Consider the following 16,631-nt stretch of genomic DNA (forward strand, 5'->3'; position numbering starts at 1 on the left):
CACTATAAAAATGTCCTCTTGTGGCATTCTATTCCCTCAGGACACTGTTTCTCTGCTGGGGGACACTGGAAGGATAACTGGTGTTATTCAGATAGATGAGCTCCATGTTAAAATACTGCTTAATGTTACCATTGCTGGGTAATAATACCTTAACTCAGTGAAAATGTATGCACCTTCACAAACTTTTAAAGGCTGACTTTAATGGGGTGATTTACCTGGCAGGTGAGTGGGTAAGCTGTTTTACATCAAACCGATCTTTTGTCTTACCTTGAGGTACTACTTTCTCCGCTAGAATGCATAGGGCCAGCCAAGCCATCCTCATGACTCTCACCTCTAATTTCTAAAAAACGAGCGCCAGTTACGAAGTGGGTGAACATTTATGATTTAGAGACCATTTTATTCCTTTGTTAAAAAGTCAGGTGAATGAAACTTTACTTGAGTAGTGAAGAAACACTTGTCCTCACTTGTAAGTTTATCTTGCTTTTGGGAACCACGTAATTATCTGATGGATAGAAAGATAATTTTGAGAGTGTGGTGGATGGAAGTATTACCTGTCATTGAGGACAAATACTGTATGGGGCATGCGGCACCCTGAATCTCAGGAATGCTGAGACCCAGGTTTGAAATAGCCCCTGGTGGTGGCTTCACCTAGATGGGAGTGTGGCGGCCCCTTCTCTGATGTTGCTGGCTATCATCTTGGGCATGGATCTTTTTCCTCCCAGTCTTTGGTTCCTCTCTTCATCTGTCCTCCCTCCCTGACTTCCAACTTCATACCTAGTCCCGCTCTTCCAGAGCATTTACTGACATTGTACATAACCTAGGAGAACACTGACAGTGAGGTGCAGCTTTGTGGAGCTGAAACTTTATCAGCATTCACAGCCACCCAGCCAGCACCCAGGAGGGACCCCCTTGAGTAGCCTGTGGCATTGATCTGCATTTATGTGCAGAAACTTACCTCCTCACTGTTCGCACGTTTTCTCCTTTTTTTCCCGAATGGGGGGGGGGAGGGGGAGAGGGAGGGAGACACACACACACACACACACACACACACACACACACACACACCCCTTTTAGCAAGAAAACACCAGTGTGGCGTGTGGTTCCCTTCATCCCCATCAGTCACTTTAATATTTCAAAATGGACCCGGTTGCATGGAGGGCCCGAGGGTGAGGCGGTGAGGGACCTCCAGGCAGAACCTCCGGAGCCTCGCGGCTGCTGCGTACCCCAGCCCTGGGAGGAGACGGATTTCCCTTCCCTCCGACTTGCGCGCGGAGCCGAGCTCTTTTGGAGGTGCGGGTTCCAGGAGCCCACGCAGCCCCAGCCCCGCAGGTCGGCAGTGGCCGAGGCTGCCCTGCGGGGGCGGGTGTGCCCGGCCGGGGTCGGAGCCCAGCGTGTGCCCGGCAGACGGCGGTGCCCGCGCGCCCCTCCTTCCCTCCCTCCCTCCGCGCCCGCGGTGCCAGCCCAGACGCCAGCCCAGGCGCTGACAGACGACTTTTCTCACTTGTCAGTTTTCTCGCTTGTCAGCAGAGCTGCTGGTAAGTGAGAGAAAACAGAGGGGCTCGAAGGCAGCGCGGCCAGGGAGTGAGGGGGGCGTGGGGCGGAGCCGCGTGTGCAGCCTCCGGGTCAGGCCCCACCGCCCGGCCCGTGCCGGCTCCTGCTGGGCTCAGCCGCTGCTTTTCTCTCCCTTCTCACTTTCTTCCTCCTCCTCCGCCTCCTCATTTTCTCGTCTCCCCACTCCTTTTCTCCTCCAAACCCTTTAGTTGCGCGCTGATCGCTTCTCTGTTTGGGGGTAGGGGGAGAATACGGATAGACCCGAGGTGCTTTCTCTTGGAGTAGGAACCCTATCCCTATCCCTATCCTTATCCCTGTCCCTATCCCAGTCCCTGTCCCTGTCCCAGTCCCTGTCCCTATCCCTGTCCCTGTCCCTAGCCCGGGACCATGGCTGGTTCCCGCAGTCAGCTCCGGGTCGCACCTGGGGCCCTGGTTGCTCGAGATCGGAGTCTGCTCTAAGTCCGAGTCTGGGGGCCGCAGAAGGGGGAGCGCGCGGAGAAAGTGCCTGGCAAACGCTCGCCGCTCTCGGCTGGGAGTCGCAGGCTGGGCGAGGAGACGGGGAGGGGACAGCCCAAACTCTCTCAGCTTCACCGCCAGTGGTCACCTGCAGCTATGGAGTCCCCAACCAAGGAGATTGAAGAATTTGAGAGTAACTCTCTGAAATACCTGCAACCGGAACAGATCGAGAAAATCTGGCTTCGGCTCCGCGGGCTGTAAGTACATCTATTTACTTCTCCTGCCCTATTTCCCGCTCGCATCCTTATTTTACTACACAGCCGCAGTCACGACTGCTCACCCCGTTCCTGCATGGCCCTTTAAATACAACCCTGGAAGTTCCACAACTGCTGCTCTGTTAATTACAGTCACTGCTACTTTCCTTCCAACACAGAGAGGGTTGTCTTTCTGTCTTAGAATGCCTTGCTGTTCCAAGTCATGCTTTTTTGGGGGAGAAGGAGAGACGTTATTTGATGAGTCAGTTATGGTGGCCCAAAACTCAATGAAGTGTTTCTGATCCTTTTTGCCCAGGGAGAAAAGTTTGGGACCCAGACAGGGACTTTTTTTGGAGGAAGAGCTTTTCTCTGCAAACTGCTTGCAAACACTTGGGCAGGTGGTCCAAGAACTTACCAACCCTTAAAATTCAACATGCATTCTGGCTGCTAAATTCTCTTTTCTCTCCTTAGCCCAGCTGAACTTCTGATATTTCCTATAGTTCTTTTTGGTGGAGAAATGCTTACTAGAAGGAAAGGTTTTTGTGGAAAAAGTTGGGGGCAGAAACGATACTGGTGTTTCCTTGCAATATTTGAACAGCCAAATAGAGTGGCCAGAATTCTAGTTGCCCTGATGGATGGAGATCTATGAATTTCATTCACTTCATTGGGTTCTGTCTGGTTTTGGTTATTGAGGAGAGGCGACCTGAAAATACGTGGTATTTCCTATAAAAAGATTTCATCAATGAACTGCTGGTCACTCCAGTCAGGACCTGGAGGGATAGCTGTACATTCACAGCTCACTCCTCAGTCACAGGGCAGGTCCCAAAGACGCCTTCCATGACGACCAGATACTAATTTCATCAGACGTTTGGCATCAGATATCTAGTACAGTTTAAAAATACGGTTTTTCTCCAACAATATTCTCTAGACATTCTGTTTCTAACAAGGGCACTGATGGGAAAACCAGCTCCCTGCCATGTTGTTTGTTTTGCTGCTGTTATTGTTTTTGAAAGCACACACACAAACAAAAGACAAATGAAAAATGTGTTGATCGAAGTTAGCTTGATAGTCAAAGTTTCTAAGGAGAAGCATTGAGGTAGTATGTATTTCTTTAAGGGGTCCTTATTGAAAGGTAATTTATAAAGGCTGTTCCATATATAGTCCAAGTGAGCTTCATTGCCATTGATTTCAGTGGGAAACCATGCCAAATAATTTGATTTTTGACTGGTCTAGCCACCGCTAGTGGAGGCTGTAAACTTATTTGGAAACCTTGTCTCTGGCTGGCAGGCTTTCCTGACAGTTTAGATGCCCGCAACGCAGCAGCTCTCGGAGTGGTGTTTACAGCCATCTCATGTTATATGGAGTGAACATTACGTCCGGTTGTACTGCGCTGCACACAGAAACTTTGTTGTGTCCACAAAGTCTGGGCCCGAAGTGCATAATGTGAAAGTGTTGTTCAGCTGGTTTCTTTGCCATGCTGACTAGCGGGATTCATATCCACATACCCAGGAACTTCTCTTGGGCTGCTTTTCAATTTAAACCGACTCCATGGAGACACTTGGGCTAGAGACAAGTGTTTGGTCAAATCAGCAATGCTGAGGCGGGAACTTGTGCGGGAAAGCATTAGCACTTACAACACTCTGTCTTGTAGTTTTCTCAGTTTCAAATCTGCTAGGCTTCTCTCCCCAAGGTGTTGCAGTGTAATGTTGCCACATTTTCATTTCCTAGACTCTTGTATCTACTCAGAACCTGGTGCCTTTGAACACGAAAAGTGTGGGGTGTTTCTTCTCCAAATATGTTTTTGGATCCCTCTACCTATCCTTCCCAGGCAAAACATACTGCCCAACAGCAATCTCATAAGATTGTTAGCTTCACTTTCTAATATGAAAAGAAGATGCTATTATTTGTTATTATTATGCATATTTCACCAGTATGTGATCCTTACCACTTTTTTTTTTTTTTTTTTTTTTAAATGTAACAGCAGTGCTAGAATAAATAGCTAAGGACTCTGGAAACCAAAGCACACACTCTTTTATACAACTTGGGATAACACTTTTGCAGTCCACAAAATAGAAACCCTTAGGAGATGGAAGGATGTGTGCGTATTTGTCCACACAACAGATTGTCAGTAAGAGAAAGGAAGCTGCTCTTTCAACATTTTAGAAAGGCTCAAACAATAATTGGATTTTCATATCAATTTTTTACCATGATACCTTTATAGAAAGGGCTCTATAAGTGACCACAGATGGTCAGGAATTCAGTTCAACTTGTCTGAGAGACATCTCAGTTCAGGATGTGATCATCTCATGCCTGGATTATTTATTCAATTGTATCTCATCTCCTTCTTGTCAGTATCTCCCCTATTCAATTTATTGTTGAATTTTTCATCTCCTCCATTAGAATGTGAGTTCCATGAGGACAGATACTTACTGCAATACCTAGAACAGCATTTAGCACAGAGTAGATGCTCAATCAATAGGTGATAATGGAAGCATAAAACCAAAATGTGAGCTTTTTAATATTCAAAATGAAGCTAAATATATATTTAGGTCAGCTTACAGCCATGAGACCTGTCAATGCAATGTGCTGTGAGCTACCTGGGATGCAGGTTTTATTAACATCATGACCCAGGTTGGGGCACAGAAATCTAAACTGAGGTGGGAACTGGGCAAGATGTGGCAGAGTTGCGGCCCAGGGCTGAATCCCACTCTTGTGATCACGCAGGCTCTCTCTTTCCCTTCTTTATAGCCCCCCTTTCACACTGGTGAGGGCGGTCTTTACCAGAGTGAGAGGATTTCTGTGGTTATCACCTGCAAAGAATCAACAGCCCAGGACGCTGCAGAGAAGCGTCCCCTATATATTCCAACCTCTACCCATTCCCTGCCATGCCTCCTTTTTCTCTAGCGCTTCCCGCCATGTGAGTGCTGTATAGTTTATTTATTTTTAGGTTTGTTGTCTATCTCCCCCAGCTAGAATATAAGCTCCATAAAGACAGGGTTTTTGGTTTGCTTTGGTCACTTGCTTTTGGTTTGCTTTTTATGCCCAGTGCCTACACTACCACCCAGGATGCGGTAAATTTTCAGTACATATTTGAAGCAGAACTACTTCACATATTTCTCTAAGAAAGAATTAGGAAGAACTCTTAACCTAGCATTGTAGCATCATCAACATACTAACAGGCCATCAAATATTGGAAATGTCAGTTTTAAATAGTCTCTGTCTTAGCTGGGATTATGGACAACAGCAAGCCTAAACGTCTGTTATGATGATGGCACTGATGCCCCTTGAGCGAGATGCTGCACACTAATGCCCAGAGGCTGGCTGTGATTCCTGGGAGGATGCTGCTCCTCAGCCTTCATCTGCGCCCTGATGCATCTTATGCACATGCTCCCATTTCTCTAAGTGAGAAGAGAACACATACTGCACATCTGAGCTCTCTTAACGGAAACTGTCAGAGGGACGCTGTCCTCTTACTCTTCTGAGAGGAGCCTCATTTTCCCTTTTCCATAAGCCTCAGTTGCCCCTGAGGAGTTGTTGTCATACCTCTTTTCTCTGTAGGACTGGGTAGAGTTTTTGAGGCCCTCCCAATTGTTTTTTGTTATAGAATCTTCCAGTCAGAGAAATAGGGTTATGGGTGTTCTTTATACCCCAGATGAAGCCTCATAGGGCTTCTTGGATGTGATCAATTGGGTCATGACTGTACCTTGGGTCCTGACCAAAAGTTTTTCTATTGCCAGCCTGCTAGATGATGACAGAAAGGTGTTTCTATGCTGCATTTTTGAAAAATTGAGAACAAGAGAGCAGGTTTTACTTATTCCTTGGCATTTGTTGTCACAATATAATTATCTAATCTCTCACATATTTATTTTGCCCAACTATGAGGTAGTCAGTATAATAAATTTTATGCTTATATAACACTCCACAAAGATGATGATGCTTTTTTCTGCATAACCCAAAGTAATATTATTAATATAAAGGCAAGAGAATGGCTATTAAGTTAATAGACTGTGACAACCATTGTTTTTGTCTATGCAGCAAGCTTCCACCAGCCTTACTATGCTAGCAGACTCTACTCACCCCAGCCAGTACCCCAGCATAGTACAGGACTGGTCATTCACTGAATTCACCTTCCAGCAATAAAAGTTGGTCCCTCGTAGGGCATGGATCCCAAACAGAAGCATTAGAGTCCCTCACTGACATTTCTGTATTGGCTGTGGGAAAGGGAGGCTTTTCTTTTCTTCTAGACTTTCATGGGGCTGCTATTGGATCAATTTCCCACTCATAGAGAAGACCTTTTCATGATAGGAGGCAGTGAGGCCCATATTCAAAAGGAAGCAGTAAAGATGGAGTGGGAATCCCTGGGTCAGCTCCTGGAGGTCCCAGTTCCTGTAGATGTGTCTCCAGTTCTGTCAGCTATCCCAGCTACATGAGCTAGTTAGACTCTGTTTTTGCTTAGGATGTTTTGAATTTGGTCTCTCTGAAACAGTCTTAACTATACCCTACTGATATACAGAGAAGTTAAGTGACTCTTCCAACCTACATAGCAAAAATGAGGAGAAAAGCCATAGGCAACAAAGCCTGGACCTTTGGTTTTAAATTTCTTATTGAAGCCCTCTGTTTGTTTTTTTTTTTTTTTTTTTTTTTCCTAGTCAACTGAATTTTAAAATAGTATAATTAGTGTTCAGGCAATACCGGGTTATTCGATTAACATTTACTAGTGTCTAGTAGGTGCCAGTCAGTTTGCTAAGCCCTAGGTTTGCAAAAGTAGGTAAAATACATACCTGACTTAAAGCAATTTGAAGGCTAGTGGCAGAGACTGACATGAGTACCTGGAGGTGACGAATATAGTTATAGGGGGATGCAGGGAAGCTGCCTCTACCTGGGAGGGTCAGAGAACATCTGCCAACTACAGTGAGTTGTGTATTTATTCTAGGCAGGGTCATTAGAGTTATAAGGAAGAAACTTGCTTAGATTCTTTTCATTGATGTCAGCCTTTTGCAAAAATGCAAAGAAACCTTTTGCAAAGATGAGAGAAAAACAAGGAGTCCTCCAGGCAGCCCAGAATAAACTAGTCGAGATTTCTGAGCTGTTCTTATGGACTACTGGCAAAGCTGTTTGCACTTAACTGAGATATGGCTTGAGTTCTCGTGAACCTTCTCTATGTTCACCAGTCACTGATAATCACCCAAGGAGAGAGTATGGTTGGATCTATTTCCTGTCATGCAACATGGAGCTACTGGAGAGAAATCCCCCATCCCCTTAGAAGTAGTTGGCCCCTGAATTGGCTTAGGTAATAGGATTACCTTCTACAAATCAATTCCCAAGAGGCTTATTTTCCTTAACAGGTGGCATCTTTTTGTAGCTCATCTAGTACAATATTGAGGGACAAATAGAAGCTTGTGAATGGATAGAACAGTGTGTGCAATGGTACACACTAAAGTAATGTTAATATGAAGAGGCGTGGGAGGCCTTGGCACGTCAAGGAGGTGTGAGAGATCATGCTGGAAAGGAAGGCAGGGGCCAGGTAGTGATATATGACATTTACAAATTTTACATTTGGTTTTACTCAAAATTATATATGCTCATAGTTTGAAGAGGTAATTGAACACATTTTACTATACAACAAAAAAGTGCTGTGTTCTAGGTGTTCTTTCATACCTTCTAGAGAAATATATATATTTTTATGATACATATTATTTTTAGGAGTTTGCATTTTTTCCTTTCAGTTATAAGGAATTGTTAAAAGATGTTAAGCAGGAGAGTAACAAAATTAGATTTGAATTTTAGGATTGTAATTCTGGAAAAAGGGTGGAGGACAGATTGGAGATGAGACTTGAGCCTGGAGACCAGTTGGGGAAGATGCCTGATTTGGGGTAGTGCTGCTGAAGATGAAAGAACAGGGGGCATGTTTGAAATGATAATTGACAGAACATAGATTTAGAACAGAGAAAGAGGAGCAGTTGTCTCCTGAGTTTCTTTCAGCTTAGATGTCTCAGTGAATTTGGTGTTATTTGCCTTGTTAGGGACTGTGGAGATAGGAGCAGCCTTGGATAAAGCAGAATAATACACTTGGGTGTAGACATGTTAAACTGGTAGCCTCTGGAATGTCCAAGTAGCCATTGGTGATGCCAATGTAGAGCCATGGAGAGACTTTTGGTCTGGAGTGGTGGGTCTGACAATCTTGGTTTTTACTTAAAGCCTTGCAAAGAGATGACCCAGGGAAGAGAGTATTGACCTGAATCTTACCAGAAAAGCAATTCCAGAAGAATGCTTTTAAAAAATGTTGTTTGTTTCCCCAGATTACATATTTAGTGTATTAATTGATTCTACTCTCCCGCCCAATTGGAATGGCCAGATGGTTCAGCATATCTTTATTGGGTTTCCATTAGGTACTAGGTGTTGGGAGCTTCAGAAGGGATAAGAAAATATGAGAAGAAAATTCTTACCATCAGGAAACTTACAATATATTGAGGGAAACAAGATAGTTCTTACATATGTTAAAAGGTTAAAAATCAACAACAAAAGGGAAAGTAATGATTTCTGACTGAGTGATATGTACACTGCATACCAGGATTCAGAGAAGGAAGACGTTTGTGTTTGAAGGATTGTTTTTGGGTCTTTCTTTTCTTAATAGAGATAAGTTAAAACTCTCTGAAATACACTCTTGATGTATATTACAAGGGAAAAAGAAGGTGAATATCGAAAGGGGTAAGTTGATTCTCACATTTACAGTGAAATTTTCTTTACTTGAATACTCATGCAGTTTATTAGTATATCATCACTTGCTTATTGTAATTTCATTATGCTAGTGTATCAGTTAATTACAACTCAATATTTAGCAGCTAAGTGCTTAATATTTTGACTGAGCTTTACAGCATGCCTCCATCAGTTGGGAAGCAGCCCTAAGCAGAGAGGTTTCTGCGTTGCTGTCTCTAGTTTTCAGTCTTTAATCTTCTTTGGCTCATGGAAGACTGCTTTCCTTGGTTTCCATTTCCCCACATGGAAGGAAAGTGTTTATAGCACCTACCTCCTGTCTTTTTGAGAAACAACTAAAAGAAATAATTGTCATTAGGTTGATGCAAAGGCAATTACTTTTGCACCAATTAATATATATAAGGCACATTGAAATAGACTGTGACAGCTTTGAGAATGACCACCATTGCAGTTTCCCACTAGCAATAAAAATGAATTCTACAACAAATGCAGCACTCTGTTTCTAGGGGAGGCATACTGGATTCATGTAAAATATTGGTATTCTTCAGGCTTTTATGGTACTCTTTATACAAAGTCCTCTTGACAGCTGTTATTAAACAAAATAAATGAGTCTTAATGAGTGTAAGACAAAGCTAGAAGTTCCTAACTTGTGAGATTATATAAAAAAAGTAATAATTCAATCCAGAAGATGTAAAAATTGATAATTTTAGGTAATGAGTTTTATTTATGTAGTTGAGGGAATACGCACATATCCGTATGCAGAAAATTCAGTCATTAATATACTTACCAGATATTTCTCAAGCACTTACTATGTGCCTGGTGCTGTGCTAGGCACCACGGAATTACTGGCAAACAAGACAAAGGCTCCCTCCCTCGGGGAGTGTTCAGCCTACAGTAGAGGCATATATTAAACAATATTTCCACAAATTACTGTCTGCTATGATGAGTGCTGCAAGAAGTCGCCTACAGGGAGCTGTGAAAACATGGAAGAGAAGACTCAAACTTGGTCCAGGATTCAGAGAAGCTTCTCTGAAGAAGAGAGACTGATGCTGAGACATGATTATGTAAGTATTAGTTAAGTAGAGTTAGGGAAGCATATTCTAGGCATTCAAGGCCTGGGATGTTCAAACCTGCAAAGATCTAAAGACAAGAAGGAACATGGCCCCGCTGAGAAAATGAAAGAAGGCCAAGTGGCTGCAGCACAGACTGGAAGGAGGCAAAGGCTCCAGACACAGCTGGAGAGGAGACAAGTTCGACTTCATCCACCTGGGGGCCTCAGCAAGCAGAAGCCATTATCAGTAGGCATGGATGTGAGAACTTCTTAGGAGGTAGACCCAACAGGACTTGGATATGGGGGATGAGGAAGAACGTGGAATCAAGGTCAACTCGCAGGTTTTTAGCTTGAATCCCCAGGTGTTATTTTCTTAGATTATCACTGAGGGAGGAACACATTTGCAGGTTTGGTTGTGGGTGGGAACAATGAATTGGGGTTAGAGATCATGAGTTCAGTGTGGGGCATACTGACTAAGAGGGGAGATATGGGGAAGACAAGAGCAGTTGGATCAAGTGAGTCTGGAGAGTAAACAGAAGGTCTGGAGATATAATATACAGCCCAGCAAAGCAAGCAGAAAAATTCTGTGTGTATCTGAATGATGGTAAATTAATATTTCTATAAATGTTATAAGTAGAGAATACAGTTTAGTGTGACCCCTAAATAGTCTGATGGAAGGTTTCCGAAGACCAAAAATTTATGTATATTTTCTCATTGGCATTTACTTGTTCAAAATATTGACATTTACTTAGAAAGGCCAGCTAGTAATCATAACTTTACTTGAAACTTATATTGACTACTTGGTATCATGCCCATCACAACATAGGTTTGGAACAGAGAAACCAGTATGACCATTTCTAGTATTCCAAGGGTAGAAAGAGGCCATGACCCAGGGGGCCAAGTGGAATGAGACCTCATCATGGACCTTCTGGGAGGTAGAAGGCACATGCCGTGGGCTGAGACCTGAAGCCTGGAACCCAGCCCACTGCAGAGGGACCAAGTGAAGCTTGGCTGCATGGAGGCTCCCTGGCTTTGGCAGGAGGCCTTTCTGCAGTTTAGGCTCCATTGAGTGGGCTTGGCCTCCCTGTGTCTGCTCCAGAGGTGCCCTCCATGGACATGGCTGGATCTTGTCTCCTGAAACAGTCCACTGTTCTGGCCACAGTGCTCACTCACTGCACCACGTCTGCCCATTTGTGCCCTTCCTTTGCTCTTTAAAGCCTTCTATTTCTGCCCAAATCCAAGGACCCATTGCAAGGACCCAGTATTCAATATTCTGCCAAAATACAGCTTTCTTTTCCCTTAAGGCCACCAGAAGAGCAGTCATTTAGACAATCAGTATGAGAGTGGATGGAACATTTTTTCTGAAAGTCACAACTGGACATCCAAAGAAAAATAAACTGTTGTTTATCCAGATTCCAAACAAAGAAAATGCTTAAAGAACCAAGACTTTTCCTACACTCTAGAGATACATCTAGTAAATATGGTAGTGAAAGATTAATCTTCGAAAGCTCCTTCCAGATGTGTTTTAGGAGTAGTTCAGATTCAGACTAATATCCTGCTACTTTTTTTGTCTGTCTCTCTGACTTTTGTCTAAGGATGACCCATAAAAGCATATTGCATTTAGTATACCATTCCATGTCGGTGTCACTGGAAACTCTGATAACTGTCAGGAATTACAAACACTTTCATAAATAAGGTCTTGTCTAGATCGTTAGTGAAATAGAGGATTATCATAAATCAAGCCTCATAAATGTTGTTTTAGAACTGCTATTCTGACTGTAAAATCACTGACTGAAATTAGTAATTGTTAAAAAAAAATGAAAGAATCATTCAAACCACCAATTTCTGGGAGGGTTGGCATAGTTTCAGTGAAGGTAACTACTATAGCTAAGGAAAATTTGCTTCCAGTGCTCATCTGATTTCAGTTAACAGAAGAACTCAAAATGGTCCCAAGAAATGCATCTGCTAGTTGGCATTTTTTTCCCCTGTGTTTTGGACAATGGGCTCATTTTGCCATATTTAGATTGTTGAGATTTACAAAGCGTGTGTTCAGAGAGGCTTACACAGATGATGCCACTACAAGATAGGATTTTAGAGGAAATAGGAAGGACTCATGCTCCCAAGGAGCCATGGCACTGACTCAGATTCACCTGGAATTGTAAATGGCCAGCAGCTGCTTTCTGCCAGGAGTCGGTTTTGAAAAGAGTTGAGAGGAAGGGCACAGAGTGGGGAGAGGGAAGGAACACTACAGGAGTGGGTAGGCAAGGCTTAGAAAAATTAGACTGACATCGAAGTTAAACTCAGCAGAAGATTACAGTTTTTGTTCTGGCTAAATCTAAGAGGGGAAAAACAGAGAGTTGAAACAGCTCTGTGGATAATTCAATTAAAACCCTACTCCTCCCCTAATTACAGGGATATATCTGTGAAGAGTGAGATTTTTGTCTTAATCCTTTGGATTTATGTCTATTTTGACAGTGCCACCACAGATATTAAGAGATATTTTTGCTTTTAGCTTTTCTCACTGATGTTTATTTAAGTAGGAGACGGGCTCCTAGGAAGAAGGTCACAAAAATCGCTTCAATTCCCACCCACACAGTTTCGCAGTACTTATAACACAGCAAGTGGTTGTAAATACGTGAATAGACGACTAAATCAGTTATGCAGAAAACATGCTACTTGGGCTTTCACAAGCATGACATTTACTTTCCATTTTCTTTCTCTAAAAACCTTTAACTGTTTTTTTCATTGATGCCACTGATTAGCTCATTGCCCAGCTTTAAGCAATAGATTTTTAGCTAGAAGGGAAGGACATTGTGTTTGGTTTGCTGAAAAAATCTTGCCTTCCAAAAGAAGATTTTAGCTTTCTTTGAGGAGGGGTCCCATTTGGGGTTTCTTAAATAGGAATCCAAGTGGTGGAATTTTTAACCCAGGCTCAGGAGAGAAGCAGGGATGAACAGGAGATTGGATTTCTGTGTTTGGCCAGCTGTCTGCAGGCAGTGGAGGGGATGTAGAGGGAGAACAGTGAAGAGAGGGGCTTGCTTTGGGTGGACAGGAGCCCTGAGGCAGCCTGGATATGCCGGATGAGTTGGCATAGCCCCAGATGGGGCTTCCCGTGGGGTTGTTTAGTTCCGAGTATGTTACAGTCTCCTCCTAGGTTTCTCCACTTTCCACTACCTGGTCAGCAGCAGATAGAAATGCACTTGCTCCCAGGAATGAGTTAAAAATTGACTGTCTTATTTACAGCTCTGCTTCAGATTTGCATTCTCCCATTCTTTAGAGTCACCATCCCCACCCCCAAACCCCACTGTCAAAGGCTGCCTTCATGTGAATTTGATCTCATCACTATTGGCTGAACATACTGGAGTTCTCTATCTTTGGGAGCTGGCTATCTCTGAATATGATCTTCCTTTTCTAAGAGAACTCAGTGACAGAGTACGAGTCCATAGAACAGTTTTCTCTACTAGAAACCTAGCAAATAAATGCCCTAGAATTCTTGGTTTTATTAGTGATTGAGCTGTTCCAGGTACAAATTTTTTTTGCATTTTATAATCTTTTTATTTTTTGTGTGTGTTGCTTTGGACCTTTGGCCAAGCAGGAAAATAAAATCACTGTGCACACAAAATTTCATTTTATAGCTCATCAGTTAATTATTTGAGCTAGTAAGAGAGGAGATTCTCTAACTCTATTATCTCCTTTCTCACCCCTAAGTATTCTTGTGGAAGGTGCCAGGAGACCACCAGTTTATATATATTTTTTCTAATTAGCATTTATTTGTTCAAAATATGGGAAAGGCCAGGAAGCAATGGATAGCTTTGCAAAGCTAGGTTTTAATGCATGCATCATGCAAATGAAATCACTGATAGGAATGAGAAGAAATGTATAAAAACCTTCCATTGTCAGCAGCATGTAGATTAATTCATACAAATGATGTAAGAGATCCATTAGAAGTTTCCAGAGATATCCAGTTCTCTTCAGTCAGTACCCTGCATGCCAATGATAAACAAAACCAGAGGATCAGATGACTGTTCAGATCCTCACTCATTTCATGGTTATTTGTAGCATTTTATCTCAGTCCACTTTCCCATGAGTGAAATACATGTGATCTGTACTCTGAGAACCTGTAGTTAACTGTATGAGCCTTGCTATGCATTTTGTTTTTCTCTGAGCCTGTCTTTCAGCCTCCTGTCCCTTGAGGGAACTGAGGGCTGATAGCTGAGCTTTCCAAAGTGGTCTGTGGGTCAGCAGTGGTAGTGGTCTCTGGAGAAAAGAATGGAGACAGGATAGGACTTGGAGAAGAGTGAGTCATTGTTACCCAGAAACCGTGGAGAACACCGAAGGCAGAGCTGGAATTCATATTGTGTGTATGCAGTGGTTGCGTATCCAACTTCCCATACCAGGAAATCTTGTGCCCGACTGGGAGGTATCTGTCAACTTAGAAACAGCACAAGTTTTGGTTTTTCAAAGCCAGCTTGTTAGAATATTAAGCCTATTTATAAACCTCATTATTGCAGCACCCATATGGCTCTTGCTCAAAGATACTCACTTTAAAAAAGTGAAAGACTGCCAGGCACTTCATAATTTAGCATCAATGTTTAATCGACTCTCACTTACCCAGGCTATTAGAAACAATTTCCAAATCATCTGTTTGACTTTGGAGTACTTGATACTTACATTTGACTGCAGGTGTGCCCAGTACTCTGTGTACTCCTAGCCATCAAAAAGTAAATAAAGACCCTTAAAAGCATCCTTGCCCCCACCTCACTGTTTCCCTGCTTGTCTTTACTCTGCCCCTGTGGGCAGAATCGCCCCTTACGCTTGCTTAGTTTCATTCTTTATCCCCCTGACCAAGAGCGGGAGATGGAAAATAAAGCTCAGAGCCTAGAAGCTTCTGCTTTATGACACTGCCGAGGAGAACTTTGGGGAACCTATTTAAATACTGGAGGCCTGTGCTCTTTGCCCTTTGATGATGCTCCTGTCTCTGAATCTGCCTGTCAGGATGTGACCAGCTGGCTATAAATAGACGGAAGCTTTTGAGTGGGGGTTTTTGGGCTCGCTTCCCCTGTTCAGCACATGTGCATGCACACACATGCATGTACACAACGTTTGATACTTCTTGGTTAATCCGCAGTTCCATTGAAACATTCTGGATGTAAATAGACATTGATTTTCCGTGAAGACCAGTGGTCTTTTAATTTGCTTAAGAGCTAAATAAGTATGAGTTAATCAATAATTCTAGTCTTAGCAGGTGAGATCTCTGCATTGAGTTACAAATTCTGAGAATGCTTAATGATGCTGTGTAAGCAAGTCACTGGGCTCAGTTTTTAGGGAGTTATTGATATAAGGACTTTTTTTTGAAAGATAATTTTAGATATTTCTAAGGATTATTATAATATCCAGTTCATAAGTACCCAGTTTTACTTTCTTTTTTTTCCCCCTGCTTTCTGGGCAATGGCTCAGCCGTGACATTTGAGGGGAGTGTGTGGCTCTGCTAGGTTAAGTGGGACATTGCTGGGGTGGGTGCCAGGGTGTACAGGCAGGTGCAGGGCCCCTTAGGCATGGGAAAAGCTGGCTGTGTTTCAGCTCATCCTCCTCTAAGCAGAACTGAGATTAGCACCTGCTTTTTTTGTGGTTCAAGTGTTCCAATATAAGGAGAATTGGGAGTATTCAATTTTTCCATTCTGGAAAAGCAATCTTCAACCTTTTTTTGTGACTTTTATAATCAGTGAAATATTTTTTATCAAGTAAGATTTGAAAACCTACTGAATTATAATACCATTTATTTATTTTATTTATTTTTTATTTATTTTTTTGTTTTTTATTATTTTTTCCCCCCATTTATTTATTTTATTGCATTTTACGTTTGGGGTACATGTGAAGAACATGCAAAATTGTTGCATAGGAACACACGTGGCAGTGTGATTTGCTGCCTTCCTCCCCATCACCTGCATCTGGCATTTCTCCCCTTGCTATCTCTCCCCAGCTTCCCACCCCCCACCCTCCCTCCCCTATTTCCCCCCAACAGACCCCAGTGTGTAGTGCTCCCCTCCCTGTGTCCATGTGTTCTCATTGTTCAACACCTGCCTATGAGTGAGAACATGCGGTGTTTGATCTTCTGCTCTTCTGTCAGTTTGCTGAGAATGATGGTTTCCAGGTTCATCCATGTCCCTACAAAGGACCCAAACTCATCGTTTTTGATGGCTGCATAATATTCCATGGTGTATATGTGCCACATTTTCCCTATCCAGTCTATCGTCGATGGGCATTTGATAATACCATTTTTATGCAATACTACTGTTTTTAGTACAGTAGCTGACTCTTTCTTTAGCGTTTCCAGTATGCCCAGCACTATGCTAAACGCCCTGCATTCATCATTGCATTTAACTCTCACATCACCCTGTGAAGCAGGCACTGCTGTTACCCAGATCTTACAGATGAGGAAACTGGTGGTTGGAGAAATAATATAAGTTGCTAAAGGTCATGCAGCCTGTTGGACACAGTAAGTTGGACAAGGGATTTAAGCTCAGGCAAGTAATGTTAAGCAGTATGCTGTAATGCCTTCCTTAGAAAAACAGAAACAACAAACAGATAAAGCCTGTGTGTGTGTG

General features: G+C 42.9%; 1 protein-coding gene across 12 annotated transcripts in view; it reads left to right on the forward strand.

Moving 5' to 3' along the window:
• The window catches only part of PDE1C (phosphodiesterase 1C), a 551,218-nt gene that overhangs the window by 210,504 nt on the left and 324,083 nt on the right, over positions 1–16,631 (forward strand). Inside the window, exons 1-2 of one of the 12 annotated variants that reach the window (XM_032286661.1) lie at positions 1,079–1,535; positions 2,162–2,264. The exons of 8 other annotated variants lie outside the window; for them this stretch is intronic. In XM_032286661.1, the coding sequence (XP_032142552.1) occupies positions 2,164–2,264 (101 nt within the window). In that variant the 5' untranslated portion in view covers positions 1,079–1,535; positions 2,162–2,163. Of the gene's footprint in view, positions 1–1,078; positions 1,536–1,685; positions 2,265–16,631 lie in introns of those variants that run through there. 3 more of the 12 variants (XM_032286662.1, XM_032286660.1, XM_032286665.1) reach the window with 3 other exon arrangements.

This window comes from Sapajus apella, unplaced genomic scaffold (genome assembly GCF_009761245.1).
Source record: "Sapajus apella isolate SASKATOON/1434 unplaced genomic scaffold, GSC_monkey_1.0 scaffold19, whole genome shotgun sequence".
Classification (NCBI taxonomy): Eukaryota; Metazoa; Chordata; class Mammalia; order Primates; family Cebidae; genus Sapajus; species Sapajus apella.